Source organism: Vigna unguiculata, chromosome 3, assembly GCF_004118075.2.
Source record: "Vigna unguiculata cultivar IT97K-499-35 chromosome 3, ASM411807v1, whole genome shotgun sequence".
Classification (NCBI taxonomy): domain Eukaryota; kingdom Viridiplantae; phylum Streptophyta; class Magnoliopsida; order Fabales; family Fabaceae; genus Vigna; species Vigna unguiculata.
In genome coordinates, this window is record NC_040281.1 from 21970877 (window position 1) to 21998861 (window position 27985).

At 37.3% G+C, this 27985-nt stretch overlaps 1 protein-coding gene across 1 annotated transcript; it reads left to right on the forward strand.

Moving 5' to 3' along the window:
* Window positions 1–137: 137 nt before the first annotated feature.
* Window positions 138–27977, forward strand: LOC114176681 (methyltransferase-like protein 13). The gene is made up of 16 exons (XM_028061792.1): window positions 138–617; window positions 702–803; window positions 1236–1302; window positions 2552–2733; window positions 3179–3427; window positions 3745–3828; window positions 3925–3972; window positions 4064–4128; window positions 4482–4530; window positions 20720–20978; window positions 22928–23049; window positions 23741–23821; window positions 23943–24017; window positions 24368–24552; window positions 24695–24845; window positions 27363–27977. Exons 1-16 carry the CDS (start codon window positions 246–248, stop codon window positions 27558–27560), a joined length of 2289 nt encoding a protein of 762 aa, XP_027917593.1. The 5' UTR covers window positions 138–245; the 3' UTR covers window positions 27561–27977.
* The last annotated feature ends 8 nt before the right edge of the window (window positions 27978–27985 follow it).

A 27985-nucleotide genomic window follows, 5' to 3' on the forward strand; every position in this document is an offset into this window, starting at 1 on the left:
TTAACTTCAATTGAAGTGAATTTATTAAAATAATTAAATACATAATTGAAATGATTAGAAATTTTTGAGGTGAAAAAGAGTAATTAAACAAAATTGAAAAGATTAAATAAGTTAGACAGCTACTTTTGAGGGAGACTTTGTGGAACTAGGATTTAGGAGGGTTTTAGTAGAGCATAGAACGAAGTTACACAGCGAAGTGAAGCGCCGAGTGGGATAGTGACAGAAGGAGAGAAGAAGGTGAGAAAATGGGATCAAAGGCGAAGAAGAAAGGTTCAGCAGCAGAGGACATTCTTGAAACCCTGGGAGACTTCACTAGCAAAGAGAACTGGGACAAGTTCTTCACCCTCCGCGCCGATTCCTTCGAGTGGTACGCAGAGTGGCCCCAACTCCGAGACCCTCTCCTCTCCCTCCTCCGTACCCTCGCACACCCTCTTCCCCTCCCCCTCCTCGTCCCCGCCTGCGGCAACTCCCGCCTCTCCGAGCACCTCTACGATGCCGGCCACACTGCCATCACGAATGTCGACTTCTCCAAGGTCGTCATCTCCGACATGCTCCGCCGCAACGTCCGCGACCGCCCGCTCATGCGCTGGCGCGTCATGGACATCACCGCGATGCAGGTCTCTCCCCCGCCCGCTCTTTTGGTTTTGCTGCTCTATTTGGCTTTTTTTTTCTTACCGGTTCTTTTTTTTTGGATGGTGCAGTTTGAGGACGAGAGCTTCATTGCGGTTATTGATAAAGGTGGATTAGATGCTTTGATGGAGCCCGAGCTTGGCCCCAAGTTGGGGAACCAGTACCTATCTGAGGTAGGTTTTTCTCTGTTTTGTTTTACCATTATGGGTGTATCTGTCGATCATCTTGTCTCTATTAGCACTTTTAAGGGTGGAAAATATTAATGTGAAACGAGTCGGGTATTCCCTAAAGCACAATAGTTTTTGGAGAAGTTGGACGAGAGAACGCTCTGTTATTAAAGTTGAACTGCTGCTTTTAAGAGAAGAAAATAAGAATGTAAAATGGATTAGGCTTTCCGTAAGTCAAGGCACATTAATTTTGGAGAAGTTGGATGAGAGAGCACTTTTTCATTACAGTTGAATTACAAAGAAATCCAATGAATTTTACTTTCTTATTTTCCTTGCTTATATAGGAGAGATACAAACATGGCCTAAATAATAGTTGATTTTGTGGATTGGTTATTGTGTGTTAGTAACATAGTTTTTGTTTTTTTTTTTAATATTCAGGTGAAGAGAGTTTTAAAGCCTGGGGGCAAGTTTGTGTGCCTCACCCTTGCTGAATCTCATGTACTAAGTGAGTTTTCTAAATAATTTTTTACCATAAAATATTAGTGAAAAAAATGTGATATGCAGATAATATAATTGAATACACTAACAAGTTGTGATGGTGTTTTTTTGACTGGTTTTTAGTGCTTGCGCTTCAATTGCAGAATTGTTATTTTTCTTTAATGGAACTCTGAAGCTTTGTCTGTCGTTAATTGAATCTGGATAGGGTTTAGTTCTAGTGTTGAGTTTGTTCTTACATGCACCATTCGACTCATTCTTATCATAGGAAGTATCACTTTCCAAGCATGTTAGCAACATCAACCTGACTGTCCTTTCTGATCTGTTATATTTTACCCACTGATCTGGAAATACCCGATAAAGCACCAAAGGTTGGTTTTGTTTGAGCTTTGGTTAATGGGTTCTATGACACCCTTTAGCCGAGTTAATTTAAACTGGCTTTTTTCGAGTCAGCAGTGCTTCATTGATTATCATTAATCTGTCATAATATTGGCAAGCACCCTTAGACTGAAAGGCTGGATTATTGTAGCTTAAGCTCTCTTGGCAACCATAGAACCTCTTGCCCGTGAAAGATGTGGGTCTGTTAGTGGTCAGGGTGATAAAGACGTGATATAAAAACCGATCTGCGATAATCTCAGAAATATTTAAAAAAGGGGAACTTTGTTGATGTTTAAACCACAATTCTATAGAACCGAGTGGATCAAGTGAATTTCCTTCTATCCTAACAGAATGGATCAATTCTAACCTGACTATCATTTCATTTCCTATCTTTTTTCACATTGGATGTCAGGTTGCCTTGGCTTCCACTTTGTTTGTGTGTAAGCTACATTAGTTCTTAGTAAAAGATACATGGAACAATGTTCATAAGAGGTACCTGCATTTCATACTCTCCTTTATGTATTAGAAATATAAGAATCCTGGCTGATTGATACTTGGAAGAAGGTTGCATGGGGTACCCACTTCCTAAACTCCACAGAACTTGGAGTCATAATTTATTTTTTGGTGGTGTTAGTCACCCATATAAACTGTTTATGGCACATAACCCTTCCTATCTTCTGTTTGACATGCTATAAAAGAAACATGCCATCGAAACTAGAGGAGATGCTGTTGTTATCTTAGTTTCTGTTTCAATTGATTGTATCTGTTTTTCCTTTGCATTGCAATGAAATAATTTGCTACTGTTTTACATGCTATCTTTTTCATTTTTTGACATGCTTGATTTTGTGCGACTGGAAATATAATTAATTCACAATTTCCAGATCTACTTTTCTCAAAGTTCCGACTTGGGTGGAAAATGAGTGTCGATGCCATACCTTTAAAGTCTTCTGGTAAACCTAGCCTTGAAACGTTTATGGTGGTTGTGGAGAAGGAGCTATCTACTGCAGTGCATCAGATTACATCATTGCTTCATAATTCTTCTCTTAATTGTAACTCAAAACAGGTAGAATATCTGCACTACTACTTTTTGTTAAGTTCTCTCAGGTGTAAGAGCTTTCATAAAATAAGTAGTTATGGATGATTAATGTTACAGTTGTTATTAGTTGTTAAAGTTTTAAGGTTTATATAGGAAGGAGGAATAGATAAAGGGCTCTGAATATTGTGATATGGAATTCATTTGATGTAAGATACCAAGTACTGCTAATGCAAGTTCAAACCACTGAACAAAAAGATTTGTAATCCTAAATTCATCAGGAAACAATTGGGGACATCTCCTAAGATTGCTTCTTAGTTAGAGCTTAGAGGACCAGTTAATAATGTAATATATTCATAATATTTTCAAATTACTTTGAAGGTTTTCTAAGATATTTTGTAGATATTCTATTTCTAACTTAACTTTTTATCATTTTCTGTTTTGGTCTTTTTTTTTTTGTTTTCATTTTATCAAGGTTTCTGGATTTAGCGAAGCCCTTCAAAATGAGAATCTAATTCGTGAAAAGTACTCTAGTGACTCTGGGATATTATATTCTGTGGAAGATCTGCAAGAGGAACTGCTAAAGCTTTCTCAAGGTCGGCGATTGCAGATAACTTTGGGTGGACCAGGGTGCTCTACTTTTTCTTATAGGGCTGTAATTCTTGATGCTGAGGAACTGGCTGAACCTTTTACATATCATTGTGGGATTTTCATTGTGCCTAAGGTGTGTTTTTGCAGAGATATCTTTTACCTTTTTGTTGATTGCATAGTCTTGTTTTTGAATGTGCATGTTTGTTATAGAGGTAGGGATGCTGGTTTGTTGGCAGATAGAAGAGGTTTCAACTATTTCTTAGGTTCTTTCTTTTTCGTTTTTTTCACTTTAATTTATTTATTATTTTGAGTAAGATGTGCATTGATATGCATCTATAGAGCTGATTCCACAAGATGTCAACTCTTTGATATCTATCTGCAGTTTACACCTGGGGCTTCCAATTATGAAGTTTTTTTGTTTGAATTTGATGACTGAATGTTAAATCTCAGATTCGTGCACGGGAATGGCTTTTCTATTCTGAAGAAGGACAGTGGATGGTGGTCAGAAGCTCCAAAGCTGCTCGGCTCATAATGGTACAATGCTATTAATACAATTACAGTTTGCTGGTATTTTTTAATATGTCATGTTACTTTTCTAATTGAAGCTTCCTGGCTGATCTGTGACTATAGGTTTTCTTGGATGCCAGCCATTCAGATACCAGCATGGAGGAGATTCAGGTAGAAACATCAAGTTATACCTCATGGACATGTCATTTAAATGTTAGCTGTGATGTTTTTTTACTGAATTGTGTTTGTCATCCCTTTTTAGAAGGATTTGTCTCCGCTAGTTACACCGTTGGCACCTGCAGAAAATGAGAATGGAGCTCAAATACCGTCTGTATCTTCTACAGTTGCACTTTTGTGTTTTGTCATTTATTTCTAACAATGTTAACGTAAATGTTTAGTTTTTTCCTATTTTCTATGGATACCAAAATATTCAAACATGTTCTATTATGCATTATAGCTGTTACTATACTGTAAACCATTTTTTACAAGTGCTGTTGTCTTACTTTTAGCACGTTTGGTTCAGATTATTCCTGTGGAAGTAATTATTTTGTTTTGGTCAAAATATCTCCCTAGAAGTTGACTAACAAGCTATTATTTCTTCAAAATAAGCTGAAACAAACTCACATTGAACACTCTGAATTGCATTTTTTTCTCATAAATTCTTGTATACATGCCTACAGTTTCATGATGGCAAGTGAGGGGCTCAAGGAACGAAACATCATTCACAAGGTTAGTAACTATAAACATAATATTGTTTCTGTTTTGTTCTTTTGAATTTGATCTAGTGAACTCTGTTGTAAATAGTAGTTTATTGAGATATAAATATCTTCAAGATTAAGGTATCAATTAATAGAAAGTATCTTCAGAATCTTAATATTTCTTTTTACATACTTTGTTTCCTTATTTTAGAGAGATTGGTCGTTACATATAGAGGAGCTCAATTGTAATTGGTGTGATTGTTATCAACAAAATTATTTTCTTGGTTCCTTGTGTAGTTCAAGTTGGTATTGGAGCTCTCGATCTTCGAGCTTTGTTTTTGTTGCGATGCAAATAGAGAAACATTGTGCATCCCTGTTGTTTGCTCAACTACCCCCTATCTTGGGGTTGGTGATGAGCTAGAGACATGCGCCCCACATTGACGATCACAACATATATTCAAAGGAGTCATCATATGTCCCAACACATATTGCCATGTTTAACTCACACACCTAGTTCCAACAACGTCCATTTGTTGCCATTGCCAACATCACCCTTTGAGTTCGTAAAGAATGCTAATGACTTCCGTTGGCTCCGTTTTGAATAAATCTAAGTTATTTAATTCTCTTGCAAATTGGGTCTATTTGAGTATATCTACGATATCTCTGACCTTGTTTTCTATTTACAATGTTGATGGTGAAATTCATACCTTATGGCCTTAATGATCTTCTAAACATGGTGGGTTCCTATTAGTTTGATGGCCGAAATTATTTGCAGTGATAGTAGTACATTTGGAGAATTCTCAAAGGATGGTTAAGAATAGACAACATTAAGGGTGGAGGACTATGGTCAGATGCACTAATTTTGTGAGTTGGGATAATGAAGATTGACTATTTATGACCTGGATGCGACATTCCATGGTTCTTAAGATAAGATACAGTGTTATCAAATTTTGGCCATGGTAGAAACTAGCATCAATTTCCCAACCTGCCTCCACAAAAAGATGGTGGCGAAACGCGTTTTACGTGGTGACTGCTTTTTGGATGGTGGTGGAGGAATGATAATGGCGGAAAAAGCGGAGTGGAGAAAGAAGACAAGAACTTGAACAACAGAGACCAAGAGAAGAAATGGGCAGCTGCGACTTGAAGAATAAAAGAGTAGCAAAGTGGAAGAGAAGTGGCATGGGAGAAAGAAGAGATAGGCAATGACACACTAACCCTAATTGTATTCTTATGTGTTTTTTGAGTGTTTGAAAAATAAGGTAAAAATATTGGTAGGCCCAGTAAAACATTTATTTAACCTAACCTAATTTACCAAAACCCTCCTCTATCATTCTTTTACCTTTACCAGTTACTGCCACAACCTAGGCAGGAATGTTATATTTGTGTTCTGAATGTTTTAAAACACATGGTTACAAATTGGGTTAGGCCCAATAAAATTTAATTTAATTTAATACACAACTTTAACCACCCCTCTCTCATTCTTCTTCGGCCTCCCTTGGGTTAGGCCTAGTCAAATTTAATTTCACTTAATACACACAACTTTAGCCACCCCTCTTTTATTCTTTTTCAGCCTCCCTTTGCCCTTGCTACTTACTACCACCAACAACCATTGCCAACCACTATTGTCAATGCCAATGTTATTGATATTGGATAATAGAAAATATCGAAGACCCAAAAATCCTTGATAAAGTTATAACAAAAACCATATTGGGTTATGGCTAGGGATGTCAACAGGGCGGGTAGAGTACGGGTAGTAGCTCCCCCGTACCCTACCCGTTGGATAAATATCCGCCCCGTACCCTATTCATATCCGTGCGGATTTTCGTTATGCAGGTACCTACATATTTTTCTAATATCCATGGGTACCCGCGAGTATTTATAAAAGAAAATATTAATAATTTTTTTTAATTTAAATTAGAGTATAACGGGTACGGGTATCCACGGGTACGGATACTGTGATACACGTACCCATCCCGTTAACAAGCAGATATAAATAATACCCCCGTTACTCGCGGGTATCCATTTTCAATATTCATACTTGAGACTGAGACTTTAAAATATGAGTAGTGGACAACAGTACCACTCTCCTCCTCTTCTATTTATAATGAAGCAAGCAAGTACATATGAAAAGATATGAAAAGAATACTCTAAGATACTAGGCATGATTACATGCAATAGTAGATACGGCAGTAGGTAGTTTCCCACACTCAACACCCTACACATAGGGTTAATGATACAATAGGTAATAATTCTAACACTCCCCCTCAAGCTGGAGCATACAAATTGTATGAACCAAGCTTGGAACAAATGAACTCAATCCGAGGTCCCCTTAATGACTTGGTCAACACATCTGCAAGTTGGTCATTTGACCCAACGAACTCAGTACAAATTTCCTTGGTTATCAATTTTTCTCGAACAAAGTGGCAGTCAATTTCTATGTGTTTAGTTCTCTCATGAAACACTGGATTTGATGCAATGTGGAGAGCAGCCTGGTTGTCACAATACATCTTCATGGTCTGAATTTCACAGAAGTTAAGCTCTCGAAGAAATTGCTTTACCCATATGAGTTCACACGTGAGAGATGCCATTGCCCGATATTCAGCTTCAGCGGTGGATCGAGCCACTACATTTTGCTTCTTACTTTTCCAAGAGATAACATTTCCTCCAAGGAGGACACAATATCCCGTAGTAGAGCGTCTGTCAATAGGAGAGCCTGCCCAATCAGCATCACAGTACCCAGAGATTCGAACATTTCCTTTATCTTCATATAGCAAACCTTGTCCTGGAGCCTTCTTGAGGTACCTTAAAATACGGATGATGGCATTCCAATGTCCAAGACATGGAGTCTGCATAAACTGGCTAACAATTCCAACTGCGAAAGATAGATCAGGCCTCGTAATAGTGAGATAAATTAACTTTCCAACGAGCCTCCTATATCTCTCTGGATCGGAGAATAATTCGCCTTCTTCTGTTGTTAATTTCTGATTTGGGTCCATAGGACTCTCTACTGGTCTGCAGTCAATCATACCTGTTTCTTGTAATATATCAAGAGCATATTTCCTTTGAGAGATTACAACTCCATCTTTTGACTGAGCTACTTCAATGCCCAAGAAGTATTTGAGGCTTCCGAGATCCTTGGTTTGAAAATGTTTACACAAGTGCTCCTTCAGTTGAGATATTCCAGTAGTATCATTTCCTGTAATAACAATATCATCAACACATACTATTAGGTAGACACATTTCCCAGGAGAGGTATGTTTGTAAAAGACTGAGTGATCTGCCTCACTACGTCTTAACCCAAATTTCTGAACAATGGAGTTGAATTTTCCAAACCAAGCTCGTGGTGATTGTTTGAGGCCATATAAAGATCGATGCAATTTGCATACCATACCAGACTCCCCCTGAGCAACAAACCCAGGAGGTTGCTCCATGTAAACTTCCTCCTCAAGATCACCATGAAGGAAGGCATTTTTGATATCCAATTGATGAAGAGGCCAGTGACGAATTGCTGCCATTGCAAAGAAGAGGCGAATAGTAGTCATCTTGGCCACGGGAGAGAAGGTGTCACAATAGTCAAGGCCATAAACCTGAGTGTACCCTTTTGCAACCAATCGGGCTTTGAGTCGATCAACCTGACCATCGGGGCCAACTTTAATTGCATACACCCATCGACAACCAACAGCCTTCTTACCCGAAGGGAGGGGCACGAGCTCCCAAGTATGATTGCTTTCAAGAGCCTGCATCTCTGCAATCATGGCTTGTCGCCATCCAGGATGATCAAGTGCTTCATTCACATTTTTGGGAATAACAACAGAAGACACTGAGGATAAAAGTGAACAATAGGAAGGCGATAATCGGTGATAGCTAAGAAAATTATAAATGGGATGTGGATTTCGAGAGGAACGAGTACCTTTTCTGAGAGCAATGGGCCAACCTGAATCACCTTCACCAGGAGTCGTGGGATCAAGAGACGAGGGAGAAGAATCTGAAGTAGGGGATTCACCATGTTCTTGAACAACTGGACTATTCGTCGACGTCCTGTGTTGGAGAGAATCAATAGGTGGAGATGATGGCTCAGGAGGACTTTGGTCGAGACTTGGAGGGACAGGGACATTGGAAATATTGTACTCAACCACGGGAATAGGAAGGACCTGCTGTATGACATGGACATCTTGAACAGATGGAGAGAAGTAAGGGGTCTGTTCAAAAAATGTAACATTGGCAGACATGTAATATTTCTTGGTTTCAGGAGAGTAACATCGATACCCTTTTTGAAGTCGTGAATAGCCCAAGAAAACACATTTGAGAGAGCGAGCGGAAAGCTTGTCTAACCTGGGAGACATGTCATGAACAAAACATACACAACCAAAAGCTCTAGGAGAAGTGTGAAAGAGAGGATTGTCTGGAAACAGAATGGAGAAAGGGACCTTATGATTGAGAGAGGAAGATGGCATCCGATTAATAAGAAAACCTGCAGTTAAGATGGCATCTCCCCAGTGATGGACAGGAACGTTGGCACTAAGCAAAAGGGTACGAGCAGTTTCAACTAAGTGTCGATTTTTTCTTTCTGCTATACCATTTTGTTGTGGCGTATGAGGACAAGTAGACTGGTGCAGGATACCATGGGAACTCAAAACATTAGAAAGAGCAGACGAAAAATACTCTTTGGCATTGTCACTTCTTAAGATTTTAATTACTTGACCAAATTGATTCTTGATTTCATTCAAAAAGGATGTGAAGAGGGATAATAATTCAGAACGATCTTTCATAAGATAAACCCAAGTACATCTCGAATATTCATCAATGAAAGTAACAAAATACCTAAAGCCAAAAGATGAGACACGACTAGGTCCCCAAATATCGGAATGGATGACAGAAAAACTAGAAGTACACTTTGATTGAGATCTTTTAGGAAAGGTAGATCTAACATGTTTTCCTAGTTGACATGACTCACATTCTAAAGTCTGGAGACGACTAAGTTCAGGAAACATTTTCTTTAACTTGGACAGGTGAGGGTGACCAAGCCGATCATGTAACATTTTAGGATTGGGGGTTGCAACACATGACACACGTGGACGAGATCCAAAATGGTATAATCCGCCTGCTTCATATCCTTCTCCAATCCGTCTCCCCGAGCCACGCTCCTGTATAACAAAAGATTTGTTATCGAAGGTTACAGAGCAATTCAATGTTTTGGTTAACTGACTTAAGGAAATTAAATTGAAAGGACAATTAGGGACAAAAAGGACAGATTTTAGATTTAAGGACGGAGATAAGATGGCTTGACCGACTCCCTTTGAGGATGTTTTAGAACCATTTGCGAGGGTTATAAAATGAGATTTTTCTTGGAATGAAATGGTTGAGAACAAGGAGGTATTACCAGAAATGTGATCAGAAGCACCAGAGTCAATTACCCATGAATTGTGACCTTCCATGGATTGAGAGATGCAAACAGTTGATGTACTTGGAGCTTGAGATGATTGTGCCAAGCTGTTGGATTTGAGGCGTAGGTACTCTTGATACTCGTCCTCAGTGAACTTGGAGTCAGTAGTCTCTGCCTGGGAGACATTGGCTGTTTTGGCATGAAATCCATGGAAAGTGTAGCAGTTTTCTTGGGTATGACCCATCCTTTTACAATACGTACACTGAGGACGCCCACGACCTCCACGTCCACCTCCTCTAGTTCCACGACCTCCTCTTCCTCGGGTGGCAACCATGACAGATGGTTCCATTACAGCAAGAGTTTCTGGAGTTTGAAGAGTTGGAACACGTATCATGCGGGAGATCAAAGTTTCCATGGAAGGAACCTCATGAGAGGTCAAAAGCTGATCTCGGATATGATTAAATTCTAGGTGTATAGCGCGGAGGATCATTACCATATAGTACTTGTCAAGCTTTTTCTTCATTTCATCTAGAGAGTCGACTTCCAAGAACATTCGTAGTTCTTCCACAGCAGCTTGAGCGTCATTCATGAATGACATCATATCATGGTTAGTCATTTTCATAGATGCCAACTTGTTCGCCGAATCATAGAGGCGTTGAATATCATTTGCATAGATATTCTGAGTTCGCTTCCAAAACGAGTGGCAAGTTTTGAAGGCCCGTAGGGACATCAAAAGTCGTGGTTCCACCGACTGCCACAATAGAGCACATAGTTGGAAATCCGCTTGTTTCCACTGTTCAGCTTTTTCAGAAGGTACGTGGCTGCCATCTTTCTCAAGGTGTTCGTGGTGTCCTTGACCGAGAAACCACATCTCGACGGCAGCAGACCAAGATAAGTAATTTTGGCCATTTAGTTTCTCGGACGTAATGCAGGGGCTTCCGGAGAATGAAATAGCACTCCCAGTTCCTCCAATGGCCATGATATGATCAAGAGAATAAACAAAAACAGTGAAACAGTGACGATTTTCGAATTCAAAAGGGACGATTTCCACAAGAGGTGCTACTGAACTTCACCGGAACAGAGATTTGATGGTCAAAACGGGTAGATGAGGCTCCGGCGACGGCGACGGAGGTGGCGTGACGACGAACAGGTGACGGGAAGGCGGCGCGGGAAGGCGGCGCGTGGGCGGCACGCGCCTGGCTGCAGCGAACAGAGAAGACGCACGTGGAGGCGCGTGGCGACGGCGCTGCCTGCGACACCGGCGGGGTTGGCTGTCGCACAGAGAGGCGGTTCAGATCCGGTGGTTTCCGGACGGAACTGCGTCGTCGGACGGCGACGGACGGCGGCGGACGGCGGCGAACAGCGGCGGAGGACGCAGACAGTGGCGGACAGTGTTGAGAAGTTGTTTGACAGTGTTGGGTAGTTCAGAAACGAGGTTAACCGAACTTAGACAGCCGCGGACAACGGCGGTGACTAACGGCGATCAACCGCGGACAGCGGTGACGGACCAGATGAGACAGAAACCAGAGCAGGATCGACCCGCTTTGATACCAACTTGAGACTGAGACTTTAAAATATGAGTAGTGGACAACAGTACCACTCTCCTCCTCTTCTATTTATAATGAAGCAAGCAAGTACATATGAAAATATATGAAAAGACTACTCTAAGATACTAGGCATGATTACATGCAATAGTAGATACGGCAGTAGGTAGTTTCCCACACTCAACACCCTACACATAGGGTTAATGATACAATAGGTAATAATTCTAACATTCATTTCCTACCCGTTGCGGGTTTTGTCTGCGGATACCCGTGGGTACGGATTTTTTTGACATCCCTAGTTATGGAAGAAACAAGGTTGTCAAAATAAAACATAATATCCCACATATAATTCTAATGCAAAAGATTTGATAGATATTATGTCTAGAAATGGCAACTGACGGCAATTGGCGGTGGTGGCAACCAGCTTGCAATGGCTGTTGGTGGTAGTAAGTAGCAAGGGCAAAGGGAGGCTGAAGAAGAATAAGAGAGCGGTGGTTATTGTGTGTATTAAGTTAAATTAAATTTTACTGGGCTAACTCAAGGGAGGCTAAAGAATAATAAGAGAGAGGGGTGGTTAAAGTTATGTGTATTATAAGTTAAATTAAATTTTATTGGGCCAAACCAAATTTTGAACCATGTGTTTTAAACATTGAGAATACAAATATAATGTTGCTGCCTAGGTGGTGGTAGTAATTGGGTAAAGCTAAAAGAATAATAGAGGAGGGCTTTTGTAAATTAGGTTAGATTAAATAATTGTTTTACTGGGGCCTGGCCCAATTTTTGACCTTATTTTTCAAACACTCAAAAAACTCATAACGATAGTTAGGGTTAGTGTGTGCTGCTGCCGATCTCTTCTTTATCCCACGCCACTTCCCTTCCACTTTGCTGCCTTATTTTTTTTCCAAGCTGCAGTTGGCCATTTCTTCTCTTGGTCACTTTTGTTCAAGTTCTTGTCTTCTTTCTCCACCCCGCTTTTTCCACCATTACTGTTCCACCACCGCCAGTCGCCATGTGAAAATAGGCCGCCATGGAAAACCCGTTTCGCCACTGCCTTGTTGCTTGCCAGTCGCCACCACCGCCGCTGCCAGTTGCTACCATTTCTAGATATAATATCAAATCTTTTCCACTAGATATAATATCAAATCTTTTGAGCAACTTGTTTTTGCCATAACCTGATATGGTTTTCGTTATAACTTCATTAAAGATTTTTGGGTCTACGATATTTTTCGTTATCTGATATCAATAACAAGATGTCAATGAGATAGTTACTTTGTTAAGGAGATGTGGAATGTGATAAAGATGAGAATATTGAGGGCCATAATAAGCAAATACAAAATGTCTATATGAAAAGTGGAAACCCATAAGTGGGGGCCATGAGATATTTCCAATGATTTAGTGAAATGGTTCTGCCTTATTGACAGAGAGTGAGGGAGTGAGTGGGAAATATTTTGGTGTGAAATTTGGGTTGGGTTGGGAAGGCAATTGGATTGTCTCCCTCAATGTATCTCTTTCGTTTTCTTCACAAATTCAGCTCCTAATAAAATCCTTCCCTACTTTTATTCATCTCCGAGTGTTATTATTGTCTCTGTTTCCGTGAACCTATCAATTGGTATTCAGAGCACGGTTCGGGGAGTGCTTGGTCTTCACCCGCAACGCCATGGAAAAACGCATAGATGGGCTTGAACAACAACTGGAGGAGCTAAAAAACTTGATTATTTCTCGCAACTGGTCTCGGTGTAGTAGACCCCACCAACGTCGACCATGCAGAAGAGAAAAAAGGAATGTAGGGATGGATGGAGAGGTTGACAGTGAGGAGACAAACGACCGAACAAGCTACACCTCTCGAAGCATGAGTAGAGTGACTCATCGCAAGACTTTGGGGGTAGGAAACTGCAAATTTTGATATTTAGGGGGGGAAGATGCTTACGGGTAGATCGTTCATTCGAAACGATATTTTAAACTGAATTTAGTGGAAAAGAAGAAAAACTAGATGTCGTCGTTATTGCTTTGGAAGATAGAGTGTTGAACTAGTACCAATGGTAGGAAGAGCAAAATCAAGAACGCAACTGGGAGGAATTCAAAGATGCTTTGATTAGAAGGTTCCAATCAGGGTTGGTGCGAAACCCTTTCAGGCCATAGCTGAGCCTTAAATAAATAATCTCAATTATGAAATATAGGGAGAAATTTGAAAGGGAATCTGCTTCCTTGAAGAAAGAGGAGAGGATTATATTGAAAGGGATATTCCTCAATGGGTTGAAGGAGGAAATCCAAATTGAACTATAACTCCACATGTGGGCATGTTGGTGGAGTTGATGGATAAGGCATTAGAGGAGAAAAGTAATGCTTTGCGGAAAGTAGGGTTGATGAGTTGGGAGAGGAAAATAGGTGAAAAATCTATGGCCAAAACTAATAGAGGCTTCACGAGGTGGGAAAAAGGAGGGAATAGAGAAGGTGAAAGTAGTAAATCGGTGGAGAGTGAAGGGAATGAGAAGAAAGTAGTAGAGGGAGGAAGGCTCTCACAAGCAGAGTTGAGAGAAAGAAGTAGAAAAGGGTTGTGTTTCAAATGTGGAGAGACTTTGGGTCAAGATCATGTGTGCAAATTGAAACACTATAAATTTGTACTAGTAGAACAATCTAAAGGAGAGGAAACTGAGAGCAGTGAAGGAGAGGAGGAAAAAAATTGAAACCCTCCAAGCTAAAGTGTTACAAATCTCACCCCAAAGCAAAGAGGGTCTAACTTCGAATCAATCTTTCAAGGTGAAAGCGAGGCTTGGAGGAATGGAGATTCTAGTACTAGTGGCTTGTAGCATCATCGAACTTCATCTCAAAGAAATTGGTTAACCACCTCAAACTGGAAGTGAATGAGACAACAAAATTTGTGGTTGAAGTAGGCACGAGAGATAAGGTGATTAACAAAGGAATATGCAAACAACTAGGATTGGAGATTAGGGGGTTTCCATAGTGCAAAATTTCTTTTTAATGGAGTTGGGAGGGACAAATATAGTTTTGGGATTGGTTGGCTAGCTTGGGAAATGTGAGAGCTAATTTTAGAAATTTGGTGTGGAAGTGGGAACAACAGAAAGAGAAGAGAATGATAAAAGATGATCCCTCCCTTTGTAAATCGCAAGCTTTGTGGAAAACTATGGTGAAGGCTCTTAATGATAAAGGAGAAGGATTTATGTTGTCTTATCAGAATTTCTCCCCATAGAAGAGGTTGCTTGGATGATTGAAGATAGGAATGATGTTAAGCAATTGGAAGGACCAATTGGCTCAAGCCCAAAACAGCATGAAACAACATGCCGACAAGCATAGGAGACAAGTCATAAGGTGGGAGATATAGTGTACTTGAAGATTCAACCCTACAAATTGAAGAAATTGGCAAATAAGGTTAATCAGAAACTCAACCTTAAATTTTATGGCCCATATGAAATTACAGAAAAAATTAGGGAGGTGGCATATAGATTGAAACTGGCATAGGGAAGCAAAGTACATCCCGTTTTCCACGTATCTCTACTGAAACCTACGATCACTGCAACAGAAGTCCAGCCATTACCTACTTATGTTAGTGAAGAATTAGAGTTATAGGTGCAACCAGAGAAGGAAGTTTTGGTTAAGTGGAAAAACATTCCAGAATGTGAAAATTCATGGGAGTTCATGTCCAAAATGAAGGAAGCCTTCCCTGATTTTCACATTTTGAGGACAAGGTGATTTTTAAAGGGGAATGTGTTGATAAAGATGAGTATATCGAGGGCCATATAGGCATATACAAAATGTCTATAAGAAAAGGAAGTGGAAACCAATAAGTGGCGACCACAAGATATTTCCAATAATTTAGTGAAACAGTTCTGCCTTGTTGGCAGAGAGTGAGTGAGTGAGTGGGAGGCAAGGTCTGAGAGTGGCAAACCTTTTTATTGTGCGGGGGAGCCATACATGAAGGGGGGGAAATATTTTGGTGAGGAACTTGGGTTAGGCTGGTAAGCCAATTGGATTGTCTCACTTAGTGTATATCTTTCGTTTTCTTTGGAAATTCAGCTCCTAATAAAATCTTTACCTACTTTTGTTCATCTCTGAGTGTTATTATTCTCTCTGTTTTTGTGAACCTATTAGAATGACTTAAATGACACTTTCTCTTTGAAAAAAGATTTTCTTGCTTGCCATGACATTGAGAGCATAATGTTTAGTATGAAATATGGTCCTCTCTGTGAATAAGAATATAAGGAATTTTAAATGGGTTGTGGATTGAATTAAATCATTACCAAAATTTGAAGATGTACAGGGCAAATGCTAATCTTAAGAAATGGACTTTAAGCTTAACTCAATCTTACAAAATCAGCTTTTAAAGTTAGGTTTGTGTTCACTTATATATAGTAATTTGCTTTATCTCTAGTGATGAGTTCTTCAATACACTCCCCTCACGCCGGGACATACATCTCGAGTGTAGTACTAGACATCAGTGGGTAGTCTGATAGTGACTCGATAATGGATGACATGATAAGACTCAACAAAAAGCAAATCTTGCTAGGATAGGTTTTGGATGACTTTGATATCATCTTAGGTAGACTTTAAGTCTAACTGAACCTTACAAAATCGACTTGCAAGATGAGGTTTTCATCCATTTATTTACTTTTAATTTATCTTATTTATAGTCGATGTGAGATCTCTAATTGCTAAAGTCATGGAAAAAGGAAGAATCTTCAAATTTCTTATGGCTTGAACCATGAGTATAATTGAAATAGGGTACAAATCTTAAGAAAAGGAAATTTGCCACCAGTAGAAGTATGTTTTTATTGAAACGAGATCTTAGAAATTATATTTTAAATCCAACTCAACCTTATAAACCAAGTGGTAAGTTGATGTGCACCCATTTATATACTTTAATTGTCATATATCTATTACATGTGTTATCTTTAACACATCCTTCCACATTAAGGAGTAGATATCATAGGTGTGAGACTAAATACTTATGGGTGGTCTTTATAGCGAGTGACACGATAGGTCCAATAGATCTAATGCCAACTTGAGCTATGTAAGGAAACAAAATTGTTTTATTGATTATATTCTCGTCACCTTTATTTATAACAATTAAATTTAAAAGATATTTTCTACTAATCAATACAAACATATTAAGGATATCTTGATAATACACTATTTACAATAAGGGAGAAAAAATTTAGATGGTTGTTATGCTTGATGGAGAAATTTCCAACACAGACTTTGTCATGACAATAAGAAAGGAGGTGAAATATATTCCTAGACAAGTCCCCAAGTGCGATGAGGAATTGGTAATATTGTTATTACCAATGGGATAAGATGCCTAGTAGTGCTTTGGCAATTGACAAATATCATATTTGAACGACTTAGCACTCTTTGGTACACAAATGAGTTCGGTATGACCATTGTTTGGGAACTAACCTATGTTTCTGAAGTAAGAGTTCTCTATGATTAAGCCATATTTGGGAACCAACCTATGTTTCTGATGTTGTTTGTTGGCTTATGACCATTGTTTCATTTTGATCCTTGGAATCAAATAGATACAACTCATTTTTCTCTTTAGCAATTAAAATCATCCTCATGACACAATGACTTGAAAAACACAAGATAAAATGTTACAAGCAGTTTAAATATTTTGTGAGTTTCTTTAGTGATAAATTATTAGGCTAGTGGTTGAACAAAAAAAAATCCTTTAATATAATGGTTCTTAAGTTGTATTCTTGGGTCTGCAAATGGATACACTATCACCATTTGCACCTCCAATAATTGGTCTCTAGTCATGCTGTTAGAATATGTATTAAATATAGGTAGTTGTTGGAATAGGTATTTAATGTAAGTCGTTAGCAATTGTACTTATTGGTTGTTAGCACTAATTATCTAGAGTTGTTAGCATTAATTACCTAGATATTTCATATGTAATTTTCATCTATAAATAACAAAGATAAATTTAGAGATGATCAATCTCTTAAGCTCTTTTTCTCTTTTTTTCAGTTTTAAGGTTGTATTAGAGCGGGTCGATCCCATTTTTCTAGTTTTGCGGTTGCCCACCACCATCCAATATTATTCTCTGCTATTGCTGTTAGCTGTTTGCTAGCCACTGTCTATTGCCCACCATGGCCATTGTCAGCTAGCTATTGTCGTGCCGCTAAGAACCTTTTTGTCAGCGGAACATCTTTACATCTTCTCCACAAAGTTGGCACTGAGTGTGGCGTGTAGGTTGTTGCTGTAATACTTAATGTTGTTGAATTCTTCCTTAAATAAGTCTTACTTTTCTCAAAGTGGATAAAAACATCCTCGATGTTCTTTTTGTAAGAGAATTGGCGGCACTTAGGATAAATTTTGATATTTGGGGTCTAGTTAGGTTTCATCCTTTGGGTTTCTCCTGTTTTGTCACTATTCTTGTACTTGAGTTTACTTAATGAAAAAATCGATCTGAACTTTTGAATATCTTCGTGTCATTCCTTAATGAAATCAAGTACCAATTTGGTTTTTCCATTCTTTTAAACTCACATGGCATTTTACACCAGTCCACATGTCCTCGCACACCTCAACAAAATGGTATAGCAGAGAGAAAGAATAGACACTTAGTTGAAACTACTCATACTTTACTACTTGGTGCTAATGTTCTTGTCCATTACTGGGGTGATGCCATTCTTTCTATCTTATTAATAAAATGTCCTCTTCTTCTTTGGACAATAAGGTTCCATATTCTTCTAACAGGTCTTGCCTGTGGCTTCTGTTGAGCCCTTTGTGTGTCCTACTCCTACCATAGTTCTAATGTCTTTGAAAAATTCAAATTCATCTCCTCCCCTTATCACCTCCCAACAATTGACTCTAGTAATTGGGTGGTCCAATGACCAAAGGTGAGTCCTCTTCATTAGTCCTTCACCATCGTCATCCCATACATCTCTTGATAATGAGGATCTCAATTGGCCTATTTCGATTTGTAAAGGTACTCACTCTACGTGCAATCCTCATGCTATTTACAATTTTCTGAGCTATCATCATTTGGCCCCTAAATTGTTCTTTGATCACCTCTTCCATTACCATTCCTAAAAATGTTAAAGAGGCACTTGGTCATCTTGGATGGTAATAAGTCATGGTTGATGAATTGCAGGCTCTTGAACATAATAGTACATGGAACTCTATAAAAGCTGGACCTAATGGTGAAGTTGACTGCCTAAAAAAGCTCGATTGGTAGCAAAAGGACATACCCGGATCTATGGGCTTCACTAATGTGATATTTTCTCTCTAGTGACCAAAATGACTACTATCAGACTTTCCTATGCCATGGCAAGCATTCATCATTGGCCTCTTCATTAATTAGATATTAAGAATGATTTTCTACTCGGCGATCTTGAGAAAAAAGTTTACATGGAGCAACCTCCTAGGTTTATTGCTAAGTGGGAGTCTAGTTTAGTTTGTAAACTTCGTTGTTCTGTCTATGGTCTCAAGCAATCTACATGTGCTTGATTTGGAAAATTCAGCCATATTGTTCAAAATTTTGGGTTGAAAAGTAGCGAGCCAAATCATTGTATTTTCTATTGTCGCATCTCCCCTAGAAAATGTGTGTACTTAATGATTTATGTCGATGGTATAGTCATTACGGCAAATGATTTTCATTTTTCAGACAAAGGATTTTGGAAGTTTCAAATATTTTCTGTCATAGAAGTAGCTCAATCAAAGGAAGGAGTTGTAATTTGTCAAAAGAAATAGTCTCTTGATATCCTAAAAGAGACGGGAATGATCGATTGTAGACCAGTAGATTATCTTATGGATCCAAATAAAAAATTAATGGCAAAACAAGGAGAAGCTTTCTCTGAGCCAAAAAGATATAGAAGACTGGTTAGAAAACTTATTTATCTTACTGTTACGAGACCAGATTGATGTTTTGCAATAGGAGTTGTGAGTCAATTCATCTAGATTCCTTGTATTGATCATTGGAATGTTGTCTTTCAAATTCTTAAATATCTTAAAAAAGCTCTAAGAGGAGGATTACTTTATGAAGATAAAGGAAATACCCAAGTCTTTGGATAGTGTGATGCTGATTGGGCTGGGTCTCTTATGGACAAATGCTCTACTTCAAGATGTCGTGTTTTCTTTGTAGGAAATATTATCTTTTGGAAGTGTAAAAAACAAAATGTTGTTGCATGGTCAATTGCTGCAACTGAGTATAGGGCAATGGTATCCCTCACTTGGGAGCTTATATGGGTAAACCCATTCCTCCAAGAATTAGATTTATGTTAGATTAAGCCAATGAAGATGTATTGTGATAACCAAGGTGCTCTCCACATTGCTTCCAATCCAGTGTTCCATGAAAGGACTAAACACATAGAGATTGATTATCATTTTGTTCGAGAAAAGTTATTGTCCAAGGAAATTTATGCTAATTTTGTTGGATCCAATGATCAACTTGCACGTGTTAAAAAATCCTTTAGGGCATCTTGAATTGAATTTTTTTTTTCCAAGCTTGGTAAATACAATTTGTGTATTATAGCTTGAGGGGGAGTGTTAGAATATGTATTAAATATAGGTAGTTGTTAGAATATGTATTTAATGTTAGTGGTTAGTAGTTGTACCTATGAGTTGTTAGCATTAATTACCTAGAGCTGATAGCATCAATTACCTAGATATAACTAATGTAATTTTCATCTATAAATAACAAATATCAGCTGAGACATAATCAATCAAGAGCAAATGGAGTCATGTGATTTCTTGCTCTTGAATTAAGAATTGAGCACATTGAGCCTTAGGGCCAATAATATTGAATGAACTCTTATCCTTCATGAACAAGGTAACTTAAAGAGAATATATAAGAAAAAGAGGTTAAAATATCTTTAGAATCTTCTTATTTATTTTAGTATATTTTGTTTCCTTATTTTAGAGAGATTAATTGTTTCAAATAGAGTAGCTCTGAGTGATATTTGTGTATTTGTTATCAATAAAATTGGTTTTTTTTTTTGTTTGCGTAGTTCAAGTCTCTCAGCCTAAGAAGGCTGTGAGATTATTATCTCTAGCATTCTGGAAGAAACATCATTCTTTACTTCTTATCAAGCTTCTTTTTATGGTGTTCAGCCCTTGGTTTCAATGGTCATTACAGGGAGTTGGGGCTCTACTGGTCTCTTTTCTTAATATGTTTATCTTTTTCTTTTTTTTCTGTTTATCCACCTGCTTTATTGATCTAAGAGTCTTTTAATTGTGCGGTTCCTACGTTTTACATGGATGCTCATTCTTGTGATGTCTTGCTTGATTTAAAATGATCGGCATATTCTACTTTTATCATTTGTGGTTGTGTTTTGCAGGTCACATCTTCATTAACTGGATCAATTATTGTTGAAGATGTAATTTATGAAAATGTTGATCGTGAAGTCAATTGTATTTTTCCTTCTAGAGATTTGGTCTTTCGACGCCTTGTTTTTGAGAGAGCTGCAAATTTGGTGCAATCTGAAGCTCTTCTAAAAGATGAACTGCTGCCTACAAAATTGGTTAGTGAGACAGGGAGGAAGAAAAACAATGCATCTTCCAAATCTAGAAAAAGTGGATCTCAGAGACACAATGTTGGTAATTATTTTCCCTTTGACTCTGGTGTATTTAAACTGTTTATTGCTTTTGCAACTCCTCCAAGTGTTGCTCTGACATTATTGATAAAGCCCGAGTTTGTTAATATATGATGCATATCATAAAGTGCCCGATTACTTTATATTTGGGTAGAATTGATTTGAACAATTGAAAATAATTGAGATGTTTGTCCAAAATAATCTTAGCTTCATATTTTACATTGAAATATGTTCATGATGCAAAATTGATTTTCTATGTAAATTTAACGAAGCCCAAGAGGAATGATCTCATTGTAACCCTTTCAGTTTGCTATTTTTTTCTTGGTATAATTATTGATTTGGTCTCCCAATTTTGAGTTTGTTCAATTTGGTCCCCGAGTTTTTGAAAGGTTCAATTTGATACCCTTATTTTTTAAAGTGGATCAATTTAATACCTCCTGTTATATTCCAGTTCATGCTGTTTGTATAGTGGTGAGTTGTCACTTTGCAACAAATTAAACAACTAATTTTAATAACATACTGAGTACACTTGATCAAGGAAACATCAACAGAAAGACTAAAATGATGTTAACTACACCCAACAAACAAACTAACCCAATTAACAACTTCACTCACATTTCTATTGCACAGTGACAGTTCACCAATATACAAACGACGTTAATTGAAATATAGTGGGAGGTACTAAACTTAACCACTTTAAAAAATAAGGGTACCAAATTGAACCTTCCAAAAACTCGGAGACCAAATTGAACCAATTCAAAAAATTGGGGGACCAAATCAATAATTATACCTTTTTGCTTCTATAAAAATGTTTTGGATAGTGTTGTGTTATGTATTTAGTTGTGCATACTTCCTTCCTACGCTTCATTTGACAATGATGGTAGGACAAACCTTTTAGTTCTGAATTCAATATCTCTTCCGTAACATTGTGAATCCAATGAGAGGTCTTTTGAAAATTTAACGAAGCCCAAGAGGAGTGATCTCATTGTAACCCTTTCAGTTTGTTATTTTTTTCTTCTATAAAATGTTTTGGATAGTGTTGTGTTATGTATTTAGTTGTGCATACTTCCTTCCTATGCTTCATTTGACACTGTTTGTAGGACAAACCTTTTAGTTCTGAATTTGATATCTCTTCCGTAACATTGTGAATCCAATGAGAGGTCTTTTGAAAATTATGTATTAAATCATCAATACATGTGTTGGTCGAAACACTGATATCATCATTTTGTCTTAGGGCTATTTGGACAATCTTCTCTAGAAAGGCCTTTTAGAAGAGAAAACCATGAATAAAAAGCAATGAAATTGACTTTCCCATAAAGTAAAATGAATATTAATTAATCTGAATCAGAGTGATCTGAATCCCGTGGGACACTTCTCTCTTATGCAACCTAACTTTTTGGCAATGTTTCCTTTGCTGTTTCCAATTATGCTACTTGTGAGCAGTTTGAAGAGAAAGGGGTTAGGTAGAAGACTTTTTCGAAAGATGGTGGATAGGTGGGGCTGATGGGAGGAAAAAGATTAGGGTTTCCTTGCTTTTAGGGTCAGATTAGATGTTGCGTTTTAGGTCAGACTTTGCAGTAGGTATTAGGCCACTATCCAGCCCAAACAATATTAATTAATCATAGATAAGTACACTTTTTTTTCCAGGAGGGTTTTTTTTTTTTTTATATTTTATGCCATTAAAGATTATAAACTCAATATTTAAAACTGTTTAAAAGAATATAAAATATTGGTAAATAATTATATTACATAATATAGATAAATCATTAAATGCTAGTACTTAAAATGTTTGTTTCATGCATGAGGATTTTGGATGAAAATGATGTGTTAAAAATGGTTTAACGAAAGTATTAAAAAAGAGAGGATTCTTACAGTGTCAACACTGTTCCTGTTTTAGCTTGCAATATTTGCTTTGTGTTTCTCTTGCCACTAATTTTTTTCCTGATTTTTCAGGAGCAAGTAACCAGTTGACAGTCTATCATGGCTATGTAGCTAGTTCTTATCATACAGGAATTATTTCTGGATTCACGTTGATATCTTCTTATATGGAAACTGTGGCATCAAGTGGAAAAATGGCAAGTATTTCTGGCTTTTATTCAGGGAAATTGCAATAAAGCAACTTCTAGTTTTGATAAAATATTTCCACTGTTAGAAAATTTAATATTTCAACCGGTTAATGATATGTTCAAAGAGTACTTGATGATTATTACAGTAATTATTCTCTAATTATTTATATATTTTTTTTACCAAGAACCTTTTATGGTGCAATCTCTGCTTTATCTTTAATTTTAAAGGAATTTTATAAGAGTAAACCCGCATTCCCTAAATTTTTAGTGTTAATCACTTTGGTGCTGACTATGTAAAAGGCCATTCTGTTTAGGGGCTTTATTTACCACCTTAATGGTTGAAGTGAGTGTCTTTTATGGTTGAAGTGATTTTTGGCGCATATCTGAAGTAGATGGGAATGTATAATGGATAAAGTTATGGAATTGGCTATCCTGATGCTGATTGGGCCGTTTCACTTGTCTGATACAGTATCAAGTTCAGGGAATTTTGTCTTTGTTGGAGTGAAAGTTCATGTATGGAAAGATAAATTAACAAGTGATGCACAAACTATTTCCTAGTTACATTTAATACCGTTGTTTCCAATAATTGGTAATTGTAAATACATGCAAAATTAACTTGTTTCAAATTCTTTGCAAGTTTACATGCTCTAAAACATTCTCTTGTTCATTATTTCTGATATATTCAAGTGTCATATCTCAGGTAAAAGCAGTAATAATAGGTCTTGGAGCAGGTTTACTTCCCATGTTTCTTCATGGTTGTGTCCCCTTTTTAGAAGTTGAGGTAATATGTTTTTCCCAGTTGTGCAGTCAGGGGAAATTATTGGAGTTCAGATCACGTCCTTAATGATTAATTCTTCTAAATGATTAATATCACATGGTTTGATAACAATTTTTATATACAGACTGTGGAGTTAGACCCCGTGATTGTTGATATTGCAAAGGATTACTTCAGTTTTGTGGAGGATGAACGACTAAAGGTAGTTAAGTATGTATTCTTATATTTCTCTTGACCTATTGTGGAACATAAATGTAAATTAGGACTGGGCAAAGTGAAGGCTGATTGCTAACTGACCCACCCCTAGTAATCATGCAATGTTGACTGTTGCAAGTAATTTTGGTTTCATGATTTTTCTTTGTTTTTCTAAAACCAAATGTGAGGGTATGTAAACATGTGCAACTACAGACTGAACAACTTCTGTTTTATTTGTGGGGTCAGGGGACTGTGTCCAGAATTCTAAAACACTATAATTTTAGAATTTTTTGAATTAGTCTCATGATAGGATATCACAATATGGGTTATTGAATCTTGTTACTTCGGTGAATCCAGGTGCACATAGCTGATGGGATCCAATTTGTCCAAGCGATTGACAATTCAGGAGCAGCTCAAATTCATGGAAGTAATGACCGTAGCTACACAGAGTCTCTAAATGAAAGTTCTACCGTGTCTCATGCTGGTGTAGAACTTACAAAAGTTGATATTATTATTGTTGATGTTGACTCTTCGGACCCAAGGTGAACTGAATTATGCATTTTGTTATTACATTAAGATATTAAAGCATGGCCAAGAAAAATGGTATCAGGCCGTCACAGGATTTGAAATAATATCTTTTATGATTTTAAAGAATCCTATTTATTTATTACATATTTTGTACAGCTCGGGATTGGCATGCCCTGCTCCAGATTTTCTGGATGAGTCTTTTCTTGAGACTGTAAAGGATAAGTTGTCGGAGAATGGTCTCTTCGTTGTCAATTTGGTGTCACGGTCCCAAGCCATTAAGGATACGGCTCTATCAAAAATGAAAAAGGTAAACAAATGAGTGCCATGATATTCAGTTTGGATTGAGTTTTTATGTCTGGATCTTTATTTTGTTTGATTAAAGATTTATTATTAGCGTGTTTAACAGCATCTCTTATTTTTTTCCTTTTTTTTTTCCTTTGAACCGATTAAATGCAGTTTTTTTATGCTTTTGGTATTTTGGCAGTGAAACTTATGTTGACCACTTGACCCTTTATAATCGTATAAGGTTTGTCCTTTTCTTGTGAAAAGCAAAATTTATAATGGCCAAAGGTTCCCCAAGGTTGGGTAATATAAGGAGATCGTGAAGTGGCAGTGTGTATAAACATGGAAGTCCCATCTGGCCATGGAAACATTAACATACTTAGAGAGTGGAGCATATGTTTTCCTTTGAAGTTTTTCTATCCAATTATTTAAGATTAAAATGAAGAATATTTAGAGTGAATTTAATAGGGTGTATTTTTCCCTCTCTTAGGTTTTCATATTTATTGTAGTTTGGGATACATTAGATACAATGGATGAGAGAAGAGAAGAGAACTCTAGAAGATACTCCTAGGAACTAGATCTAAAGCATGCTCCTAGGTACTAGTTCCAACACACAATGCAATAAATCCTTATTTAAGACTATTTATTCTAACACCATTAATGACATAAAATGATGGCAAACACCAAACACTATCAATGTAAATGGTAGCTTCATTGCCACATATTAGTGGAGCATCTTGTGTATCTCCAAATTTAAGAGGTAATTAAGTTTGCCTACTATTGCTGTGGTGACAATCAATCATACCAATTGTTGGAGATCCAACATTGATTAAATGTATGGTCAAATTATAATATATAAGTGGATGCAAGCCATATCTTACAATTGTATGAGATTGAGTTAGGTTTAAAGTCTACTTTCTAAAATGCTATCAAAGATTATTGTTGTGTATTTTGGCAAGGTTTGTTGGACTTGTCATGCTACTTGCCATTGGACCCATTTATTCCCACACTTGAGATGTCCAATCCTTGGTGTGAGGGAGTTTGTTGGAAATCTCATATCAACTAGAGATAAAATAAAGTTATAGTATACAATTAGTGTGCAAATATCACCTTACCAAGTTGGTTTTATTAGATTGAATTAAGCTTAAAGTCTATTTTCTATGATTGTTTCTGACGTATGACTTATTTTTTATTGGGGAATTTCATAGATGCTGAGATAATTTCGTAATTATTTTGAAGAGTTCAATTGGGTATGAGATTTCCTTTGTGAAATGGCAATACTTGTTATTAACGTAAAAATTGTAATCCCAATATATTGTCCTGTTGGCCAAGTCTTCAGATGGAGAATCTCAGCTGTTTGAAAGCTTTCATGCTTATATCTTTTTAATGGTATCATCTGCATCGGTGTAGTTAGTGTCAGGTAAACAATATGACTTGTCCTATTGAAACCTCTGCCAATGGAAATTGCTTTTTGAATCGCTCCAGAGACTGAATTGGGTCCTTTTTGAATCACAATTTAAGCAAACAATATGTTAGATATGGTGACTCTCACGATTCAAGTAGACACTCCAACCCTTTTAGAATAGCTCTAAAATCCCATATCATTTAGAAATCTAGGTCAAGGGTGTTTTACCTACCTTCATCCCTTAATCCTAGAGGGTGCCTTTTCAGAATGAGATATTGACGAACCACCTAGTTCAAGAACAATACTACGGATATGATACGACAACCTTGATAGTGCCAATAGACATGAGGTTGAAAAAGATTGTATATTTTTCATTTATCAATTGTTTCTTTATGCCTTCTATACATAATTCAATTTACGACTCTAAAAATTTCCTTTTTGACTTCACAACTATCGAATTCTAAGAATTTACATTTTGATTCTCGACTTGAATCCTGGTTTAATTATCTTGATTTGCATTAATGAGATGGACGTATAATATACCTATTAGAATTAATCCTATATTGGGATAGTAGAATAGCCTGTGTGTTGAAGATTACAAATGCTATACAAATATTGCTTCTGTACTTACAAGAGCCGAGATGGTCCTACAAGACAATGTCTCCTCTTCCAACTTGGCCAAGACCTTCACAGATTCTATTAGTCTGAGATAGGTAAATGAGTAATAAATGGGCTTTTTATATAGATGGGCAAAGGTTAACCTGATCCGGTCATCCTAATACTTGATTAGTGCTTGACGTTATGATTATGGGCATAATCTTGGTGCTAATGTGAGATGATATCATTCTTGGTAACTGACATCATTTCGGTTTTGAATGACATTTTCTATTTAGTATTATTGAAAATGTCAGCCTACTTTTTCTTGTATATTATTGTTTCTTTTATGAAGAGACATTTTTAGGTCGTTCACTATTTATTTCCCCTGCATGGTGTTATGGACTGTGTGCTAATTATGAAGTATTGATTATGGAATGATTTTCTCACCATGTCTTGTCAACAGAAAGCAAGATCTTTACTGTGCTTAGAGTCTAGTAATTCTGTAATATCACTGTTTTTTCTTGTCTTGTCTTTGTACAGGTTTTCAGGCACCTTTTCTGTCTCCAGCTTGATGAGGACGTCAATGAGGTTCATTTTGCACTCAAATCGGAGTCCTGTATTGAGGATAACTGTTTCTCTGAAGCTTCTATTAAACTTCATAAATTGTTGGAGTTTAAACACCCGGAGATTGGTCAAAACATTATCAACGCGACAAAAAAGATCAGACGTTTGAAGTGAAACTTGCTTTCCTTGTTTAGTACGGTTATGATTGTCCTCATCTGTGTGAAATGATGGTTTGCTTGCTTTCACAGAGCGGAAGTCATCTCAGCCAAATATTTGAAGTTGATCTGTGTATTGGACTGTCTAGAGTGATGTTTAACTGAGTTTTGATTATATTGTAGCAGGGTCACCCTTTGCTTCAACTTTTAAGATTCCCTGGAGTAGCTCGCTGTGAATACTATTCTCTAGGCAATATATTTTTGGTGTAAAAATTTTCTTGGGAATACTTTGGAATTCTTGGAAGGTTAATGCCATTTCCTTGTAGGCATTTAAAATTTTGTATGTAGGAAATGCATTTAATTCTATTTTTGTATTTGTAGGAATATTTAAAACTATTCTTCCTGAAAATAATTTACAAGTTTTGTCCTTATGCAACCCCAGGA